This window comes from Carcharodon carcharias, chromosome 4, assembly GCF_017639515.1.
Source record: "Carcharodon carcharias isolate sCarCar2 chromosome 4, sCarCar2.pri, whole genome shotgun sequence".
NCBI classification, from domain to species: domain Eukaryota; kingdom Metazoa; phylum Chordata; class Chondrichthyes; order Lamniformes; family Lamnidae; genus Carcharodon; species Carcharodon carcharias.
In genome coordinates this window covers 136843034-136865728 of record NC_054470.1, presented here as the reverse complement: position 1 = coordinate 136865728, position 22695 = coordinate 136843034, and the positions used below count along the sequence as shown (strand labels likewise).

The 22695-nt window shown below is 44.8% G+C and overlaps 1 protein-coding gene across 2 annotated transcripts in view; it reads right to left on the bottom strand.

Moving 5' to 3' along the window:
* kiaa0825 (KIAA0825 ortholog) overlaps nt 1-22695 on the bottom strand; it is a 608024-nt gene that overhangs the window by 424930 nt on the left and 160399 nt on the right. For both annotated transcript variants that reach the window (XM_041185961.1, XM_041185962.1), the window contains one exon: nt 22310-22528. In XM_041185961.1, the coding sequence (XP_041041895.1) occupies nt 22310-22528 (219 nt within the window). The remainder of the gene's footprint in view (nt 1-22309; nt 22529-22695) is intronic.

Sequence of the window (22695 nt, the reverse complement as noted above, 5' to 3'; positions counted from 1 at the left end):
TTACTACTGCTTTATCTACTACAACTGACTTTGAATACTAGTTAACAAATTAAAATTCGCACCACAAGCCAGACCACAATACATTAAAACTCATGAGTTACACTATTGACACAGAGGCTGAGCCTCGGGTGTGGGGTTTGGATGAGGGGGGTTGTGGGGGGGTGGTCCACGAAAATAGTACTTGTGGAGCAGCAAAGGAAAGTGTGTCTGGTTCTGTCAGGATTTTTAGAGGCAGTGCACATCCTTGCATATTTGGACCAAGGAGGTAATGGGTCTGGAGCCAAGTAGCCCTGGCAGAACTCAAACTATTGGAAAGAGGTTTGCTGGGGGTAGAGGGAGGGGGTGAGGGTTGGGAGGGGTTGCATAGGGGTCACAAAGGAAAGCATACAATACTGCAAGCACATTTATCAAGTGAAACTTACTTGGCTGAGGCTGTCATGGGCATATCTGGCAGCAGGTCTGTGGCTGCAGCCACGAACAGCACATCAGGCTGTTTTATAACTTGCTTATTTTTGTACTCTATGGCCTGACTTATTGGGAGCCCACCCAGGGAAAGAACAACTGCCCTACAGCTATTTAATGACCAAATAGTGGTTAATAGGCTGGATTTCTTCCCCTCAGAGACAGGAAGTCCTGCCTCAGAGACTTGCCAGCCACTCAGGGGGCTACCAGCTCTCAAGGACCAGTAGGTGCCACTGTGGCCATTGCCAATACTGTACTTGGGGATTGAGGAGGCGTTCAGCGATGGTTCAGAACTTTGTAATTATTTGGTCAGGGACAGGAAGTCAACGAGTGGGGTGGGGGCTGGAATTTGAGACACCATAGGGGGAGGGGAAGCTGGGAATTAACACCTTGGCGGGGGGCCTCAGTTGGATCCAAGAGGCATGTTAAGGAGGCACTCCCCATGCCAAGCTGACGGCTTTGTGTGGGCATCTCCCTCTGCCAGTTTAATTCTGGTGGTGGTGGGGTGAGAACCTTATTTGGGCATTAATTCACCATTTAAGGACCTCAGTTGGCCCAGTGGCAGGCGAGCCTGCCGCTGGTAAATTTACGGTGGGGGCAGGGATAGGAGGATAGGCAGAGGGCAGGTTGCAAAGTGTCACCCCTGTCACTGGTAAAATTACGATGGGGCAGGGGCTGGAGGGTGGGCAGAGGGCAGGCCACCTGATAGGTTTAATGGTCCCTTGCCTTCAAATCAACTGGCGAGTGTGGGAACATTAAATCTAGCCCTACATCTCTATTCATGGAGCCTTATTAATCACTTTCTCAACCTGCCAAGCCATCTTCAATGGTTTGTGCACATATACCCCCAGCTTCCTCTGTTCCTGCATCCCTTTAAATTGTATCATTTATTTCATATTGCCTTTCTTCATTCCTCTTACTAATGTATCATTGCACACCTCTACATTAAATATCATTGTCACTTGTCCACCAATTCCACCAATCTGTCTATGTTCTTTTGGTTTTTTATGTAGCGAGTGGATAGGATGTGGAATACAGTGCCTGAGAGCTTGGTGGAGGCAGATTCAAAGCCTTCAAAAGAGAATTTCATAATTATGTGGAGGGAAAATTTTTGGAGGGCTATGGGGAAACAACGGGGAATGGAACTAGGTGAATTGCACATGCAAGGATCCAGCACAAACACGACAGGTTGAATGGCAACTTTCTGTTATCATGATGATGTGACGGGTGTATCTGGAATATTCTTTAATTTCATTGGCTGGTCAGACGTATATATCAAACTTCTTTCAAGGGACTTTTGCTGAGCAAAGGCAATGACTTTAAAATGGCTGAAGTCACCTGACTTACAAATTGGCGATGTCTGGAAACTTCTGAATTTGCGAGGAGATATAGCTAGTGGCAGTTTCCCTGGTGGACTTCATAGCTGCCATCGACTAAACTCTCTTCAAACGTAAGGACAATGGACCTCTAGGCTTTCTGACCGCAGTTCAAGACCCTATATCTCTGTTGCCATACTCCCACCGTCCCTTTTATTCCCTGGACGTCAACTTTGCTGACAAGCCTGTTATGTGGCCTGTTATCAAATACCTTTTGAAGCCCACAGAATCACATCAGTCGCATTGCCCTTATCAACCTCTCTGTTAGCTTAACAAAAAACTCAAGCAAATTAGTTAAACACAAAATGCCTTTAACAAATCCATGCTAACATTCCATATTTGTCCCACCAACTGTAACTTTTGTTGCAGATTATCATTTCTGAAAGCTTTCCCCACCACCAAGATTAAGCTGACTGACCTCTGGTTTCGGGGTTTATCCCTATGGCCTGAATTTTACCCTTGGGGGGCAGGCACGATTGGCGGGCCGGTAGCTGGTTGGGAAACAGGCCACCACCCGCAGTTGACTCCTGGCCACGATTTTACGCTGGCTGACTAATTAAGGCCTGCCCAGCATGAAACGTGTCTTCTCAATGTTCGAGAAGGGGCAGGCGGGGGCGGGGGCCTGTCGGCCGTCAGGTCCAATGGCTACCTGGAAGCCGGTTCAAAAATGGCGCAGGCAGTTCCTTAAAGGCTGCCAGGGAGGAACATATTTACAGCGTTGCGAACCACCAAAGTTACGGCCTCAAGTACAGCTGGATAAGCCAGATGGGAGGGCAGGTCAGGTGGGCACACAGCCTCCCAGTTTTCGGATGGGTGCCTCGCAATCCTCCTGGACGCAGTGGCTGCCAGGGGGGCACCCTTGTCCCCAGAAAGGAGGCCAACACACCTAACAAAAAGAGCTTGGGAGGAGGTGGCAGCGCAGGTCAGCAACCACGACGGTGTGCAGTGCACATGGGTGCAGTGCTGCAAAAGATTTAACAACGTGCTGAACTCGAGAAGGGTGAGTACCGTGTTAGCATGGACCAGAGTGTTGAATTGTTAAGGTCTGGTCGTGCTCCTGTGGGCTCAGGGGTGTTAGAGTCTGAGTGCCAACTGTCAATGATGCCCGAGCCAGCGAAAGTGGTGAGCCCTGGCTTCTTGGACTGAGTGCCTTGCAGCTCAAGGGCCACGACTCGGATATGCCCTGCAAGGTATCCCTCAGGTGGAACAAAAACAAAAATAGCTGGAAAAACTCAGCAGGTCTGACAGCATCTGTGGAGAGGAATACAGTTAATGTTTTGAGTCCGAATGACTCTTCATCACAACTAAAGAAAAATAGAAATGAGGTGAAATATAAGCTGTTTGAGGGGGGTGGGACAGGTAGAGCTGGATAGAGGGCCAGTGATAGGTGGAAGCAAAGAGATTGCCAAAGATGTCATAGACAAAAGGACAAAGGGGTGTTGACGGTGATGATATTAGGCAAAGCATGTGCTAATGGTGACATTAAGGGTAGAAAGCAGGACAAGCAAGTGACAGATGGCCCTTGTGGGATTGGGTAGGGGAAGGGATTGAAATAAGCTAAAAGGTGGAGATAAAACAATGAATGGAAATACATTTTAAAATAATAATAAAAATAGGTGGGAAAAGAAAAATATATTTTAAAAAATAAATTATTAGAGAAAAGGGGGATTTCCACTTACCCCATATAGAGACAGGCATAATTGGGGCCCATGTGGGTCCCCACAGCCACACCTTTTATTTGGAAGAAGCTCCCTCAGGTGGAGTTGGCCAGGCTGCAAATGCGTTGCAGGTAAAGAGTAATCCATGCTCCTCTGTCCTTTCATGAGAAGACGACCCAGAACAACACTGAAAAGTCGCGGACAGGCGGAGGCCCCCCCAAACCTATCCAGATTTGAGCAGGGCGCTTTGGAGATGGAGTGGCTCCATGCACCTTGGTCAACCTGTCCTGGAGAAGCTGGGGTGTCAGATGAAGGTAAGAGTGCAGAGCAGAAAGGTGAGAGATTCAGATGGTGCAAACATTCTTGTGCAGTCTCATCTTGATGAGAGCCTCAAAACTGGATTCCCCACTGTTCCTTGAAAGACAACGGCACCATGATGCAGATCTTCATTGTCTCACCACGGTGCCTGACATGTACAGTGACAATGTGATGACTTAAACTAATGACACGTTGTTGTTCTCCCTTAGATTTGTCAGCATGCACTCAATCACAGGACCCCGAAGAACCACACCTGATGTGCATCTGCGTCACACCCACTCTCTGAACCAGGCACCAGCGCAGATACCAGCGCCATGGTAGGCATTAGATCCTCGGCTAGAATGTCAGAGCACAGCACTGAGGGCACTTCACACTCACTTGAGGAGCAGGCAGAGGTAGAGGGTGCCCATGGCACTAGCAGTCAGAGGACTTCTGGAAGCCAGGACAATGCTGAGTGTAAGGTAGATGATGAGCCTCTGGAGTCGTCCATTAGGCAGCAGATGCTGGATGTCCTGCAGCATGTGTGGGAGGATCTGGTGGAGATCCACTAGGGCATGCATACTATGGTCTCTGGTTTGGAGGAGTCCATGCAGAGCATGAGCAATGTGTTGACCCTCATTGCCGAGCACACTGCCACCTCCTTTGAAACAATGGAAACTCTCATGGAGAGGCAGCTCCAGGGACCGGGGGTTCCTGGGGTTGCGCTTGGACCTGCAAGCCATCACACAGGCTATGACCTCAGGCAGTCAGTGCCAGTGTGGGAGATGGATGAGGCACCTAGATCCCAGCTAGGTGCCCATCTATCAATGGCTAGCAGGGAGGCCCAGAGCAACGTCACATTGGTGCACGAGCTGCTTGTCATCTCTGCGGGCTCCTTTCAGGGTGCTCTGAATAATGGCAGCAGCTCCCCTGCCCTTCTACCAGTGACTGTGGCATCTGATGAGGCTGCAATGACTGGGGAGATGCCAGCAGTGGCACTGGCCATTCCCTGCCAGGCAGGGCCAGCACAGGCTCCAGTGGCAAGAGGACGACTGCCAAGGTCAAAAAGGCCAATAAGACACCAGAGTCAGCATGCTGTCTCCAATGCCGCTGCCAGCGAGGGGGGGGGGAGGTGGGCACCAATACGTAGTACTCGCAAATGTATGTTTAAGGCACCATGAGCACAAGGAGGTCTGGTCATGGGTGATCTTCTGTTGTGTAATGTTTTGTTGATGTTTTCTGGTCTGGGAATGAAGACCAGAGAAGGTTATGTTAATTTTTTTGGATTGTCAAAATGAGATAATTTTTGTTTTTGTTGTATTGGCCTGAGTATGCTTCACCTGTGTATTTTTTTGGTGCAGGATATGCCAGCGTGTAATGTTGAACGTCTGTGGCACAAACTTTTATTGCACAGGCACTGAGGGGCTTTGGATTAAAATGGAAGGGTCATTTCAGACATTTGGGATGGAGGCAACAACCGTGGCATGAGGTGGAAGCAGATCTTTGGTAGCCTAGCTGATGGAGTGTTGGATCAAGGTGTCCCTGCCTCCCTGAAAGATACAGAGGTCTGCCTCCACGCCCTCAGCGTTCTCCTCACCATGCTCTTCTGATTCACTACTGGATTCATCCTCTGTGGCCTGTGGAGCTGCAGCAAGATCCTCTTCTTCCAGTGGATTCCACCCTTGCCAGTGCCAGATTGTGGGGAGCACAAGATGCAACCTTTATCAGTGACACCTGCTCTTGTGTGTGTGTGTGTGTGTGTGTGTGTGTGTGTGTGTGTGGGGGTGGGGGAGGGGGGGGTTGGTTACTGTAGTGCTACCCTAACGGTCCAGGCATCAGAAACACAACTTCAGAAGACCTATGGTCCTCTCTATCACCACTATTGTGGAGGCACGCCTCCTATTCTAATGCTGCTCTGCCTCTGTTCTTGGGTGGCAGAGAGGCGTCATAAGCCAGCTTTTCAACGGATAGTCCTTGTCACCCAGCAGCCATCCATCCAGTCGGGCTGGAGCACTGAATAGCCTCGATACCTGGGTGTGTCTCAGGATATAAGCGTTAAGGGAGCTGCCTGGGTACTATGCACAGAGTTGCAGAATCTGTGTCCTGTGGTCACACACTATCTGGATGATCAGAGTGGAATCCCTTCCTGTTGACAAAGGCACCCAACTGACCCGCTGGCTCCTTGATGGTCACGTATGCAGTTGATTGCAGCCTGGATGCAGGGGAGCCCAGCAATCACTGCAAACTCTCTTGCTCGCTCAGCCTGGCTGGCCTCGTCCATACAGAAATGAATAAATGTCATCAACCACCTGAACAGAGCTTCTGTCACCAACTTCATGCAAATGTGGACAGATAATTGGGACACTCCACAAAAATCCCACACTGACCCCAGGAGAGAGCTAGAGGCACAGAAGTTGAGAACCACTGTGACCTTCAGAGCCATGGCATGGGGTGTCCACCCACACAGTTGGAGATGATCTCAGGCCCAAATATCTGACAAACGGTGGTCACGGTCTCCCTGGAGAGGTGGAGCCTCCTTCGGCATTGCACCTCGGACATATTGAGGGAGCTTCATTGCCGCCTGTAAACCCTGGCAGCAGGATCATGGCGTCTTCTGCGGCCTCTTCTGCCTTCGACTACAGGCTGGCCCTGCCTGTGCCTCTCCTCCCACAGGTCACTTCCCTGCAAGCTGCATCGGGACACCTGGCCTCCTCTCCCTTCGCCCTCAGATGTGGTGTCACCAGTGGTGACCACAATCCCCATTACCAGGGAACAGAAGGCTCTCTGATACCTAGAAGGGTCCACATGCACCCCCAGAGGTCTTTTAGATGGCAATGAGTCCTGAAATGAAGCTGGAAAAGCTAAGAATGAAGCTCAGAACAGAAGCGAAGCTGTCAAGTTCAAATATGCATCCAGCAACAAACTAGCTTTCAAACTCTTCACTACTCACACTGGCAATGCTGCTGACCCTTTCCATCCCACCCTTGGATGAGGTTTTGCAAAATGTGGGCTGCCTGCTTGCCTGTTTAGCCCTGTGTGATGAGCACGAAATCGCACGAGCAACATAAAATCGGGTTCAATTGGGTCTTTAATGACCTTAAGTGGCCTCTTAATTGATGGGGGGGCACAGCTCCGACACCCACACACACCCGCCAACCTGAAGATTGCATGCATGGGGATGATGTCAGGATGCTCACCCGACGTCTTCTTGCGCTATTTTATACCCAATCGGTTCAGGTGCGCGCCTATCCACAAGGTGTAAAATTCTGCCCCATCTCTTTTTTGAACAAAGGTGCAATATTTGCAATTCTCCAGCCCTCTGGGGCCAACCCTATTTCAAAGGAAAATGGGAAGACCATGGCAAGTGCCTCCACAATTTCCACGCTACCTAGCTTCAGTATCCTCAAATTCATCTGATCTGGTGGCTTATTAACTTTAAATGCAGTTGGCCTTGCTAATATCTCTTTGTCAATTTTTAGCCCACCCAGTGTCTCAACTACCGCCTTTTCACTATTATTTTGGCAGTATGATCTTCCTTGCTAAAGACAGATGCAATGTACTCATTTCATTCCTTGACCATGCGTTCTGCCTCCATGCATAAAAACTTTTTTTGGTCCCGAATTGGTTCTGCTCCTCCATTCACCACCCTTGTAATATTTATATGCCTATAGAATACTTTTGGATTGCCTTTTATGTTGGTTGCTAATCTCTTCTCATGTTCTCTCTCCTTTCTGCTCTTAATTCCTTCTTTCGTATTGTTACGATTCCAGCTGATGTTACTGCTGGACCAGCTAGATCCCAGAGTGAAACCTGGCTTGATAGATCCTAACGTTTTGTTGAAGCCATGAAGTAAAGTTATTGAACAAATTCACAGGAGGCTGCTGATGAACTTTTGACACAAAGAAAAAACATTTATTAGACGAGAAAAATGAACTATATTACACTGGACAAAAAGGTTGGAAAGATCTCAATTCAAACACAAAAAATGATTCAAATATTCACTATTCCCTTATCCCAGCTATATCTTTACAGACACATACAAATTCGGAAAAATAAAACAATTTACCACATCAATCTTATACTCTAATATTCAGAGTAAGTATGCAGTACATTTGAACGAACTGTGATCAGGCACACCACCCTGCCTGAAAGGTTTGACATAATTCATGTTCAACACTGCTCATTTGCACTCATTTGATATCAATTGTGCTTAAAAAAAATTATTTAGCTATAATTTAACAATACAAGTACCATAACTGACATCAATATCATCAACTGCCTCAAACCAAAGCGCTCAAACGTTTGTAATTCATTTAAGCAATTGGACACGAAAAACAATCAATCATTGTGTTTCTTTTCAGAATTTCGATAGCTTCAAACATCATGAAACTGAGCTAACTTTAGAAAAAGAAAGACCCTTTTTTGATGAAATACGTACATACTTTTCTTTATAATGATAACTTGTGCAGTACAAGCCTGCTACTCCCCACCCAGTGTCCACTCAACAACCTCCCAGCTAGGTGCCCATCCGGCCTCCCCATCTAGCCCATTGCAGTAGTTCTCTCAGCAAACCCTCCGCCCCACCACAACCCTCCACAAGCAATTATCATCCACGTTCCCTCCCAAACTTTCAAAAGTCAAACATTTTAGATAAAGTGAGGTTTTAGATAGGGCTGGCACAGACACGTTGGGCTGAAGGGCCTGTTTCTGTGCTGTATAACTTTATGACTCTATAAGACAGTATTAGGCCAGGTGCCCAAAAGTCTAACCAAAGAGGTTAAATGGGTTTTAAAGATTCAAGGAAAATCACAGACAGCTTTCCCCACAATGTGGACTTCTGACCCCTATTTAACACTGATGTTGGGATCCTGAAGCATGTGGGAAATATCCTCGCCTGGGTGTCTAAAATGGAGGGCAGGATTTTCCAGTCTTGCTGTGGGACTGGAACATCCCGGCGGTAGGTCTTTCATTCCTTTGCATTTACCTTGATAAGTATAAAAATTCAAACCTGAAAAGCTGCCCATTCCTTACCTCCAGATTGTAGCAGTTCTCTACCTCTCTCCCCTCCATCCTCCCACCACCCACCCTCCCTCTTATACTCCTTCCCCTCCCCTCCATTATTCCCCTCCCCCTCTTTACCCTCGTCCCTACTCCTCACTCTTTCTCCCTCCTCTTTACCCACCCCCCCATTTCCCGACCTCCCCTTCACTGTTTTCCCAACCCCTTCCCCTCCTCCTCTTTCCTCTCCCCTCCCCCGCTTTCCCTTCCACCTCTATCTTCCCACCCACTCCCAACCCGCCACCCCACCCCACCCACAAACTGGAGAACTCAGCTTAGAGGGCTGGCTGGAAATAGGAAATGCCATTTTCTGCCCAGCTCTGCTGCAGTGTTGAAGCTGGCACAGGAGCAGTGTGGACGGTTACAACAAGTTAAGTACTGGGGAGAGGGGAGGGAGTTGGGGGTAGAGGAGGTCAGGGAGGTGGAGGGATGAGCTCAAGAGAGTTTGGGAGGGTGAGAGTTCGGGGAGAGAGTGTGTTCAGGACAGGGTTGGAGAGTGTTCGGGGTGGTGGGGGATGGGAAGAGATCAGGAAGAAAGAGAGAGCTTGGGATGGCCTGTAGTTCAGTGGCATCAGTGGGCCCTGTTGCATTGGTGGGCCTTCGTGCATTGGCCAGACCCTGGGGCATTGGCAAGGCCTGGAGGATCGACGAGACCTGGAATTCGGTGGCATCAGCAGGAAAAAAGGCCTGGGGGCTTGGTGATGGTGGTGGTGGTGGGGGGGGAGGGGGGGAACCGAGGTGGGTGGCGGAGGAATTTGGAGGCTGGAGGGATAGAGAGGGAGAGTTTGGAGGCTGGTGGAAGGGGAGGCTGTTTGGAGATTGGAGGGAGGGAAGAGATTCGAGACTTCAGGGAGAGGGAGAGGGGGAGAGTCGAGAATGGAGGGGGGGAGTTTGGAAACTGGAGTGAGAAAGGGGCAAGAGAGTAGAGACTGGAGGGGAAGAGTTTGGAGGCTGGAGAGGGCGGAGAGATTCGAGATTGGCAGGAGACAATCAAGACTGGAGGGGTGGCAGAAAGTTTGGAGACTGGAGGGAGAGAAGGGAGAGCTTTCAACTGGACGGAGAGAGGGATGAGAGTTTAGAGACTAGAGAGAGAGAGAGAGAGGTGGAGAGAGTTGAGACTGGAGGGGGGGAGAGGGCTAAGAGTTTAGGCCTTGAGACTAGAAGCGGAGTGGGGGTTGGAGGGAGAGTTTAGACCCTGAGATTGGGGGGAAGAGAGAGTGTTTAGACTGAGACTGGGATGCAGGGTGAGGGGGAGGAGCGCACTGGATAGCTTTGAGTGCACTATCAAATTTGATGTCAAATTCATTCCAAGTTAGAACTCGATGTCAAATTGTAATCAAGCACATTAAACACACTTGATTGCAAAAATAATGATAAAATTTTCAGGTAAGGGTTGGACACTCCAAAGTAAATGACAGATGCGACCAAAACAGATTCTATGGATTTCTCAACAACCCTCTCAGACGTTTGTCACACAGTAAACCAACCAGTTTCACTGAAACTCTGTCTTTTTCACGAGGATTTCCAATCTCCATATTTGAAGAAATTGCCTTGGAATTCTCTCCAGACTTTGTTCCAACTTGGACAGCTTCAACAAGGGTCCACCTCCACAGTTTCAATCTCACCTTCTGAGACTCCTTTCTCCTGGATCTCTGAGTACATTCAAGTTTCACCTTCCAAACACACTTAGATCTTCAGCTGTGCCAAGCAGAACACCACTGCTTCAAAAGGATACATTTGCCCTTATGGCCTGCTGCCCGCTCAGATCTTCTGGGCTCCTCTTGAGCCCACTTTGCTTCAAGTCTGCTCCTCGCAGGTCCTTTCTTTAACTTGAAGCCTTTTTCTCTGCTTCTGTCATTTATCGTGATCCAATAAGATCTATCTCTGATCCCTGTCTTTGTCCCTGTCTAGAACTTGCTTCTGAAGTCTCTTTCTGCCCCACTCCCTGGTTTGGGATCTTCTTCTTGGTTTGGGACATTCTCCCTGACCCCTCCCCATGCTCTGCTCCTTGGGACACCTTCTCTCAAAAGGCACTCTGTTTAAGGTCACCTGACCACTAGTTTGGTGTCATTTTGCTTCTTTTTCTTCTATGCATGTGCGCAGGGCTGGTTTCCAGCCTGATGATGTGAAAACAAACGAACTGTGCACGTGCGGCCCTTTTCCGGCTGGCGCATACGCAGATGTCCTGAAGCCCAGCAAGAACTGTAGCTCCTGGCCTCTGAACTCATAATCTCCAAATACCGATTAAGGTAAGTATTGTAGATTGTTACTCACATCCTTTATGTATTTTATATGTTCCTTCTGGTTCTCATTTGTATTATCAACCTGATATTTATCATATGCACCTTTTTACTGTTTCATCTTACTCTACATCTTTAATATAGACCAGCTGCATATTAAGGGAGTAAATGTCACTCTGATTAACAAAGACTCTTGGCTGATCTGATGGCACCTTGAATGCCACAGGAAAAAAAATCACTCTCCGGACATGTGGATATTCTGTGAGTGAAGCAAAGTTGACAGCCCTCTGGGCTTGATTGGCCTCATCCAGGTCAAAGTGAATATGGTTGGAGACTTTGGCAAACCATACATCAGTGACCTGGGTGATGCAGATGTGGAATGCAGATTGTGAAATCCGGTAGATGTAATCCGCAGGTCCCTTGAAGGAGCCAAATGTAAAGAAATTGAGGGCAGAGGTCACATTGACAGCCACAAGCAATGTGTGGCCACCTGCTCCTCTTAGGTGGATGTCTTGCTTCTAAAAGGCTGCAGATATTTGCAAATATCTACCACAAGAGTCTGAGTTTTCTGAGGCACTGTTGTTAATACAATCTGAGGAAGCTAATCCTTCCTCTATAAACCCCGTACTTGGGGTACTGCATCCATCCATGATGCTGCTCTGTGTTCAGCACTCTGTCCCATGTAGCTGCATGCGACTCTGAAGAACACAGCTACTGTTTTTGCTGGAATGGCTGGCCTGTCGCAATGGCTGCTGAGCTGCAGCCTCATCAGCGGTCCAAGCAACTGCAGAATAGGTAGAAGCCATTTTGCAGGAACTGTAACAGACAATAGGTTGAGATTGAGGGCAGTGGAATCCAAAGCACTTGATAGTTATTGGACAAAGCTGCAATTCCCAAAGAAATTAGTGGTTCAGGATGAAAGACCTAAAGCTGCATGCTAGCCTTCATTGTGGCTAATCAGAGGCTTGCCAATTTCTGTATCATACTTTGCTATCAGATCAATGGCTTCCTGCTGTGTACTCACCACCTCCAACCTGGCGAGCTATATGAACAGCATGGAACCTGTGCATTGGCTAGGAAAGAGATATGCAAGGTTAAAGAAGCTCTTAATTGCCTTTTTCAATTGCCTAATTTGCTTCCTGCCAGATACAAGGGGACATCCCACTGGCCTTGGAATCTACCCCCCAAATTCCAGAAAAGGGCGAGATAGCTTCTACAGGGAACTCCCTGTATGCAAGCAAACCACGATTGTCAGTTCCCACATGTACGGTGATGAATCCCAGTTCTACCTCACCATCACCTCTCTTGATCTCTCCACTGACTCTTTTTGACTCTTTCTGACTCAGATTGCTTGTCTGCCATTCAGGATTGAGCAGAAATTACCTGCAACTAAATATTAGGAAAATCAAAGCCATTGTCTTCAGTTCCAACTACAACTCCATTCCCTAGCTTTGGACTTCATCTCTCTCCCAGGCAACTGGCTGAGGCTTAATCAGATTGTTTGCAATCTTGGGAGTTATACATAATCCCCAGGATGATCTTCCAAACACATGTCCGTGCCATTACTAAGACTGCCTATTTCCACTTTTGTAATATTGCCTGACTCACTTGTTGCCTTATCCATGCCTTTGTTACCTCTAGATTTTATAATTTCAGTCCACTCCTGGCTGGCCGCCATCTTTTAACCTCTGTAAATTTGAGGTAATTCAAAACTCTATTGCCTGTGCTCTAATTCTGGTCAAGTCCTGTTCACCTACTACTCCCACACTGGTTCCCAGTTAAGCTATGCCTTGATTTTAAGATTCTTATTCTTGATTTCAAATCTCTTCATGGCCTCGCCCCTACATGTCTCTGTAATCTCTTCCAGTCCTACAGCCATCTGAGAAATCTGCACTCTTGGCCTCTTGAGCATCCTCAATTTTAATTGCTCCACAATTGGCAGCTGTGCCATCAGGTGCCAAGTTCTGGGATTTCTCCCTAAACCTATTTGCTTCCCATCGCTCCTTTAAGATGCTACTTAAGACCTATCTCTTTGGCCAAGCCCTAATATCACCTTATGTGACTTAGCGCCAAATTCCATTTGATAATGCTCTTGTAAAGTGCCTTGGGAGGTTTCATTATATTAAAGGTACTATGCAAATATAAGTTATTGTTGGAAACACAAAATATGATGGGTGAGTCTGCTTAATAATCCAGGAACATGACTTCACATTGCAGTAAACTCCTGGGGGTTTTTATGCTAGCCCTAATGAATAATTTTATGCCAAGCACCCACAGCATGTTGTGTTTTTTGCCAAGCTCATGGAAGGATGGGGAAGAGCTGCTGTTAAAATGTAGAGGGTTTTGGCCAGTTCAATGTAAGGGATCATATAGGGGAATAATTGTTGGTCCAGCCTTTATAAAGTTGGTAAATATTGCAAAAGTGTATTTCAATCTTTACACAGGGTGCAACAGAATACAAAAAATTGGGCATCGAAATTCATTGGCTGGCACAAAATAGAGTTTATAGGTAAATGGTGGAAGAGTGAGCACCTGGGCCTAATGGCTGAAAAAATGTGGCAGCTACCGAATAAGTTGAATGTGAGGAATGATGCCCTGGTCACACCCTCAGAAGGCAGCAGTGCAATATGCCTCACATAAATCGATGTCATAATCAGCATTTTGCTCACCAACCGCAGGAACTGGAAATATGCAGGTAGAGAAAGCAAGCTTTAAGAAAGCTGTCAAGGTAATATTATTTAACAGTACAATTTTCCAAGTAGATGGCCCATGTATGCACGCTGCACAAAACAGCCGATCAACCTGTTCCATATTTACTGCTGGTCCTTGTCTACTCTTCACCTAAATTTACTGTTTTCTGAATGCCTATCATGAACATTCATCCACCAAGAGGGCATACATTCAAGTCGCAGCTTGAGGGAAACTCATGGCAAGCTTAAATTTAAAATAGGTTTAATGCAAAAATAAAAATCATAATGTAACAACTGCGTGAAGCATGGTCATTTAATGACACACAGGATGGATTTTAGGATGGTTACATGGTTACCATTTCTCTCTACTTTGGGAAATATAACAGTGTAGCTGTGTCATATTACTGCTGCTATTCAGTGAAAAAGGTGAAAGAAGATGTTAATCTATGTATGAGCCACTTGTTTGACGCACATATTGCCAAAGACATTTATAAAAACAAAAAAACTGCGGATGCTGGAAATCCAAAACAAAAACAAAAACAGAATTACCTGGAAAAACTCAGCAGGTTTGGCAGCATCGGCGGAGAAGAAAAGAGTTGACGTTTCGAGTCCTCATGACCCTTCGACAGAACTTGAGTTCGAGTCCAAGAAAGAGTTGAAATATAAGCTGCTTTAAGGTGTGTGTGTTGGGGGTGGAGAGAGAGAGAGAGAGAGGTGGAGTGGGGGTGTGGTTGTAGGGACAAACAAGCAGTGATAGAAGCAGATCATCAAAAGATGTCAACAACAATAGTACAAAAGAACACATAGGTGTTAAAGTTAAAGTTGGTGATATTATCTAAACGAATGTGCTAATTAAGAATGGATGGTAGGGCACTCAAGGTATAGCTCTAGTGGGGGTGGGAGAGCATAAAAGATGTAAAAAAAAAAATTTTCCAGTGAAGCCCAACGCAAACTGGAGGAACAACACCTCATCTTCCGACTAGGCACTTTACAGCCATCCGGACTGAATATTGAATTCAACAACTTTAGGTGGTGAGCTTCCTCCCCCATCCCCACCCCCTTTCTGTTTCCCCCTTCCTTTTCTTTTTTTTCCAATAAATTATATAGATTTTTCTTTTCCCACCTATTTCCATTATATAAAAAAAAAAAATTTTTTAACATCTTTTATGCTCTCCCCACCCCCACTAGAGCTATACCTTGAGTGCCCTACCATCCATTCTTAATTAGCACATTTGTTTAGATAATATCACCAACTTTAACTTTAACACCTATGTGTTCTTTTGTACTATTGTTGTTGACATCTTTTGATGATCTGCTTCTATCACTGCTTGTTTATCCCTACAACCACACCCCCACTCCACCTCTCTCTCTCTCTCTCCACCCCCAACACACACACCTTAAAGCAGCTTATATTTCAACTCTTTCTTGGACTCGAACTCAAGTTCTGTCGAAGGGTCATGAGGACTCGAAACGTCAACTCTTTTCTTCTCCGCCGATGCTGCCAAACCTGCTGAGTTTTTCCAGGTAATTCTGTTTTTGTTTTTGTTTTGCCAAAGACATTGGCTTTCAATGCAGATAATCCATTGGCTAAACAGGAAGGATGTAAGGGGGTTAGGCAAAATTATTGAGGATTGTGTTAATATTCATTGTTAAAGGTGGTGACTCCCCTATGTTGCGTGTTAGCTGCAGATGTCCTTACAGCAGGTGGCACAATTCATGTTTTATAGGGTCATAGTTATACAGCACAGAAACTTGGAGCCTTCAGAGCCAGTTCTCCATATTATGAACATAAGAATTATGAGGAGTAGGCCACTTGGCCCCTCAAGCCTGCTCCGCCATTCATTAAGATCATGACTGATCTGATTTTAACCTCATATTCCTATCTATCCTCGATAACCTTTCACCCCCTTGCTTGTCAAGAATCTATCTACCTCTGCCTTAAAGATATTCAAGGACTCTGCTTCAGCCACCTTTTGAGGAAGAGAATTCCAAAGTCTCACAACCCTTAGAGAAAAATAATTCCTCATCTCTGACCTAAATGGGCAACCCCTTATTATGAAACAGTGACCCCGAGTTCTAGAATCTCCCACAAGGGGAAATATCCTTTCGACATTCACCCTGCCAAGTCCTCTCAGGATCTTATATGTTTCAATCAAGTCACCTCTTACTCTTCTAAACTCCAGCGGATACAAACCTAGCCTGACCAGCCTTTTCTCAGAAGATAACCCGCCCAGTCCAGGTATTAATCTAGTAAACCTTCTCTGAATTACTTCTAATGCATTTACATATTTACTTAAAAAAGGAGACCAATACTGCGCACAGTACTCCAGATGTGGTCTCACCAATACCCTGTATAAATGAAGCATAACCTCACTACTCTTGTATTCAATTCCTCTTGTAATAAACAAAAACATTCTATTAGCTTTGCTAACTACTTGCTGCACTTGCATACTAACCTTTTACAATTCATGCACTAGGACACCCAGATCCCTCTGCATCTCAGAGCTCTGAAATCTCTCACATTTAAATATACCTCTTTTTTATTTGTCCTTCTAAAATGGACAACCTCACATTTCCCAACATTATACCCAATTTGCCAAATCTTTGCCCACTCACATGACCTAGCGATATCCTTTTGTAACCTCCTTAGGTTTTCTTTACAACTTATTTACCTACCTTCGTGTCATCAGCAAATTTAGCAACCATACCATCGATCCCTTCATCTAAATCATTTATACAAATTGTAAAGAGTTGAGGCCCTAGCACTGATCCCTTTGCCACACCACTTGTCACACCCTGCCAACCAGAAAAAGACCCATTTATGCCTATTCACTGTTTCCTGTTAGCAAGCCAATCTTCTATCCATGGCAATATGTTACCCCACTACACCATGAGCTTTTATTTTCTGCAATAACCTTTGATGAGGCACCTTATCAAATGCCTTCTGAAAATCTAAGTACGGCATATCCACCAGTTCCCCTTTATCCACAACACCTATTACTTCTTCAAGGAACTCCAATAAATTGGTTAAACATGATATCCCTTTCACAAAGCCATGTCGACTCTTCTTGATTATGCCTTGTTATGTCTAATAGATTCAAATACCTTCCCTATGATAAATGTTAAGCTAACTGGCCTATAGTTTCCTGCTTTCTGTCTCCCTCCCTTTTTGAATAAAGGAGTTACATTAGTTTTCTAATCTAATGGAACCTTCCCTGAAAGTAGTGAATTTTGGAAAATTGAAACCAACCCATCAACTATCTCACTAGCCACTTCTTTTAAGACCCTAGGGTAAAATCCATCAGGATCCGGGGACTTGTCAACCCACAGTTCCAACAATTTGCTAAGTACCACTTACCTGACAAAAGTAATTTTCTTGAGTTCCTCCCTCCCAATTATTCATTTACAGCCATTTCTGGGACATTACTTGTATCCTTTATAGTGAAGACCCATGCAAAATACCTATCAATTAATCTGCCAACTCCTTATTTTCCATTATTAATTCTCCAGACTTACTTTCTATAGGACCAAGAGGCACTTTGTTAAATATTTTCCTTTTTAAATATCTATAGAAACCTTACTGTCTTTATATTTCTAGCTAGCTTTCACTCATACTCTAATTTTTCTCTCCTTATTATTCTTTTAATCATTCTTTGCTGTACTTATACTCTGTCCAATCTTCTGACCTGCCACCTATCTTTTCACAATTATGTGCTTTTTCTTTAAGTTTAATATGATCTTTAACATTTTTAGTTAACCACGGATGGTGGATCTTCCCCTTGGAATTTTTCTTTCTTGTTGGAATGTATCAATTCTGTGTATTCTGAAATTCCTCTTTAAATGTCTGCCACAGGATCTTGATTGACCTATCCCTTAACCGAAATTGCCAGTTGACTTTCACTAGCTCTGCTTTCATGCCTTCATAATTGCCCTTATTCAAATACTACTGTTAAACCCAGTCTTCTCTCCCTCAAACTGAATGTAAAATTCATTCTATGATCACTGCTACCTCAGGGTGCCTTCACTATGAGGTTATTAATTAAGCCTATCTCATTGCATAAGGCCAGATTCAGTGTAGCCTGCTCCCTGGTTGGCTCCAAAATGTGCTGATCTAAGAAATTATCCCAAAAACGTTCAAATAATTTGTCATCTATGCTACCTTTGCCCATCTGGTTGTTCCAGTATATATGTAGATTAAAATCCCTCATGATAATTGTCATACTTTTCTGACAAGCTCCCACTATTTATTCTTTTATACCCCATCCTACCATTTGATTACTGTTAGGGGGCCTGTCCACAACTTCCACAAGCAACTTCTTGCCTTTATCATTTCTCTTCTCTACCCAAACTGCTTCTGTATCTTGCTTTCCTACCCTTAGGCCATCCCTCTCTATTGTGTTAATGTTGTCTTTAATTAACAGAGTCACCCCTCCACCTTTTTCTAACTTCCTATCCTTCCTAAAAATCACATACCCTTCAATGTTCAGGTCCCAATCTATCCCATCCTGTAGCCATCTCTCTGTAATGGCCATTAGATTGTACCTATTTATCTCTATTTGCACAATTAGTTCATCTGTTTTGCTTCGAATGCTATGTGCATTCAGATGCAGAGCTTGAAGTTTTGTCCTTTTATTATTTTTGTAACATCTAGCCTTATCTATTGGTTTACTCTTCGACTTATACTCTCTGTCCCTTCCTGTCATGGTCTGTTTATCATTTCCCAAATTAATACCTCCCTCTCTTACTTTGTCTCTACTCTTTAATTTACCACAGTTTCCCACCTTTGACCCCTTGCTGCCATGGTTTAGTTTAAAACCCATTGTACTTCATGGGGAGAATTTTCCCATTGGTGTGCGGGGGCCGGCCCCGCACACTGACGTGTAAAATGATGCACGGTGATGTCGGGCGTGTGTCCCGACGTCACTGCGCATCATTCCAATCTTCTGTTCGGCGGGCACGCACCCGCTGAACTGTCAAAGGTCTGTTAAGACCATTAATCAACCAGTTTAGGTAATTGACAGGGCAGCCCATTCAACCTTAAGGTTGGCGGGCAGGCGAAGAGCCCAAGCGGCCTTCGCATTTTGCATGAAACCTCATCCATGGGCGGGATAAGGTTTCATGAAGGTTTTATTAAATTAATAAATATTTTTCACAGAATTCATAAGCATGCCCTAGCTCATGTGACACTGTCACGGAAGGGGGCATGTCTAAATAATTTTATTCTTTCTTTATTTGAAACTTTCATTTTGAACTTAATCTCTGAGGCAACTCCGTGCTTCAGGGAGATTTCTGCGCTCTTTCGTGCACATGCGTGAAAGGGCGCAGGCTCCGACTCACCCTCCTCCCCCTGTCCGCACAGGTAGCACTGAGGCACACTGGGCGGGCATGAACTGGTCTGCCCACGTAAAACGGCAGTTCGCAGCTGATCGCAGGTGTCGATCGGCTCCGCGCCACCCCCCATCCCCCGACCTGCTCCCGACTGGCCCACCCGACAAGGAGAAAATTCTCCCCATCAATTATGCGATTCACAAGAACACTCACCCCAGCATGGTTCAGGTGTAGACTGTCCCAACAGTGCAGCCTCCACTTTCCCCAGTACTGGCACCAGCGCCCACGAACTAGAACCCACTTCTCCCACACCAGTCTTTGAGCCATGTATTCATCTCTCTAATATTATTTGCCCTATGTCAATTTGCACAATCCAGAGATTATTACTTTTGAGTTTCTGTTTCTTAATTTGGTGCCTTGTTCCTCATACTGACTATGCAGAGCCTCTTCCCTTGTCTTAGTTATATCGTTGGTACCTGTATGGGCCATGATGACTGGATCCTCCCTGTCCCATTGCAAGTTCCTCTCCAGCCCTGAGTAGATATCTCAAATCCTGGCACCAGACAGGCAACGTAGCCTTCTGGGCCGTCATTCTTTGCTACAGAGAACACTGTCAATTTCTTCACTATACTGTCCCTGACTACCACTACATTCCTGTTTGCTGCAATTGAAGGGCTTCCTGTACCACGGTGCCAAGGTCAGGCTACTCATCCACTTTGTAGACCTTGCTTTCGTCCACACAGGTTGTGAGCACTTCAAACCCGTTTGACAATTGCAAAGTCTGAGGCTCCTCCACTACTGTCTGCTCGGTCCCTTTACCTGTCTCAATCATGGTCACATCCTCCTGTCGTTCACCGCTGACCAAAACAGATGACCCTATTCTAAAATGTGTGACCGTCTTTTGGGATGAAGTGTCCAGGTATTCCTTGTCCTCCCTTATGTTGTACAGTTTGGTTTCCAGATCAATAATCCTGATCAGGAATTCCTCTAGCTGCTTACGCTTTCTGCAGACGTATTTGTCCTGCCACCTTTAATGACCTCTAAGTCATTAAAGTTGGCAGACAGGTAGAGAGAGCTGTTTCTAAAGCATATGGTATTCTCAGCTTCATTAATAGGGGCATAGAGTAAAAAAGCAGTGAGGTTTTGATGAACTTACATAAGACACTGGTTAGACCTCAGCTGGAGTATTGTGTACAGTTCTGGGCGCCAGACTATAGGAAGGATGTGAACACATTGGAGAGAGTGCAGAAGAGATTTACGAGAATGTTTCCGGGGATGAGAAACTTCAGTTATGAGGAAAGATTGGAGAAGTTGGGACTGTTTTGCTTGGAGAGGAGAAGGCGAAGAGGAGGCTTGATAGAAGTTTTCAAAATCATGAGGGGTCTGAACAGAGTAGATAGGGAGAAACTGTTTCCACTTGTAACGGATTGAAAACCAGAGGGCACAGTTTTAAGTGTTTTGCAAAAGAAGCAACTGTGAGGTGAGAATTTTTTTTTCACACAGCAAATAGTTAGGGTTTGGAATGCACGGCCTGGAAGTGTGGTGGAGGCATGTTCGATTGAGGCATTCAAGAGGACATTGGATGATTATTTAAATAGAAACACTGTGCTAGGTTGCGGGGAAAAGGCAGGAGATTGGCACTAAGCTAAAATGCTCAGAGAGCCCGTGCAGACACAATTGGCCAAATGGCCTCCTTCTGCACTGTAACAATTCTGTGATTCTGTGAACCTTGGCATCCAAAAGCTCTCACATTCAACAGCTGCAACATAACACCTGTCCTGCCATTGTTACTTATGTTAATATAGTTAATTTAATCACTTTCTTAATTAACATAGAGTAATTTCCAAATATGTTAAAATTTACTGTGCTTATTAAATGCTAGTATCACTGACAGCTAAAAGTTACATGTTTCTTAGCTACACCAGTTATGGATTAGGTAATTTTATGTTGAAGAATGAGATTGTGGTTTATAAGAATACATTCATATAGATACAGCTCATTGCTGTGTTTTAGGTGTTTAAAATTATAATAAAATAGTTAAAGTTAAGTTTTAGTTCTATTTTATTTCTAAATCAACCTTAACTCCTTTGTTCTAAGTTGGTTATTAACACACTGTCCCTAACGCTAAACACTTACCGGCCAATCAACTTACTATCAACTTACAAAAGTACAGTGCCCATATTATTTTAAAGCCTAGGAAGAGAATAAACCTTAACCACTTACTAGATACTCACCAAACAGCTAGCTTCTTCTCCAACCAACCAAATTGCTTCTTTGCTGTGATGTCACTATCTGTTTGCTCGCGCTGTTTTCAGACTCCTGACTGCCTCTCCAATTATACTGTTTTCAATCTCCCAATTGCCTCTCTCGCGCTGTTTTCAGACTCCTGACTGCCTCTCCAATTATACTGTTTTCAATCTCCCAACTGCCTCTCCAAATGTACTGTTTTCAGACTCCTGACTGCCTCTCCAATTATACTGTTTTCAATCTCCCAACTGCCTCTCCAAATGCACAGTTTTCAGACTCCTGACTGCCTCTCCATTCATGCTGTTTCCAATCTCCCAACTGCCTCTCTTGCACTGTTTTCAGACTCCCGACTGCCTCTCCACTCACGCTGTTTTCTTATGGGTGTGCATGACTTGCAGATTTGGTTGGTGCCATAATGATGAAGCTAATTTATGTAGCTTTGGTGTTACTGTTCTCTCGGGCATGCATTTTTCTATTGTGAAACATTGATCATGAGTGGTGCATATGTATGATGACTTTAAAAATGGATTAGGTAATTTTATGTTGAAGAATGAGATTGTGGGTTGTAAGAATACATTCATATAGATACAGCCCAAGCTGTGTGAAGTTGCTACCTCCCACCCAAAGCAACATGAAACCCAATGGATTCAGATGGATAAAGTATTAGATATAAAATTAGACAGATATTCTGGAGGTATTCGTGATTTACCCAAGGATCTTGGAGAGAAACTGATTAAAACCCTTGAACAGCAGACTGCATGATCTACAGGTGGAAAGGACTTAAAAGGGCAAATATAATTTTTTTGGGCTTTTGTGTATTGTTACATTCTTCCTAAAATGGTCACTATTCAAACACTTGAATACAATGGCTAGTATATAAGCTGTTGTGACAAATTTCTATTGTACCTCACATCTTTTAATAGTATGTCAACATTTGGTTATGGTGGTATTACCTTTGCGACTTTTTTGGGTTGCTCTTCTTCCATGTACAGATCCCATGTAGCTTTCACTGGGTGAGTACATGTTGCCAAACCTTTCCTTGATGTGTACTGGTTTGCTTCTTGTTCAAGGCATCCTGAACATGTATCTTCAATTACCCTTTTCACACAATGGGCTGTAGAAGATGCTAGGCCCTTAAAAGCATTTCTCCAGTTGCATTCAAGAGAAACAGACTACAACATAAATAAGCAAAAGAATAAGAGTTAAAAATTAGACCACAAAATTTAAAAGAAAAACTAGCAAGCCTCGTTATTACAATAAACCTGAAATGAAGAATAAAAGCTAGGAAAATTTAAGGCTTAAATGTTCAGATCATATGAATTCAAAGTATGATTCTACT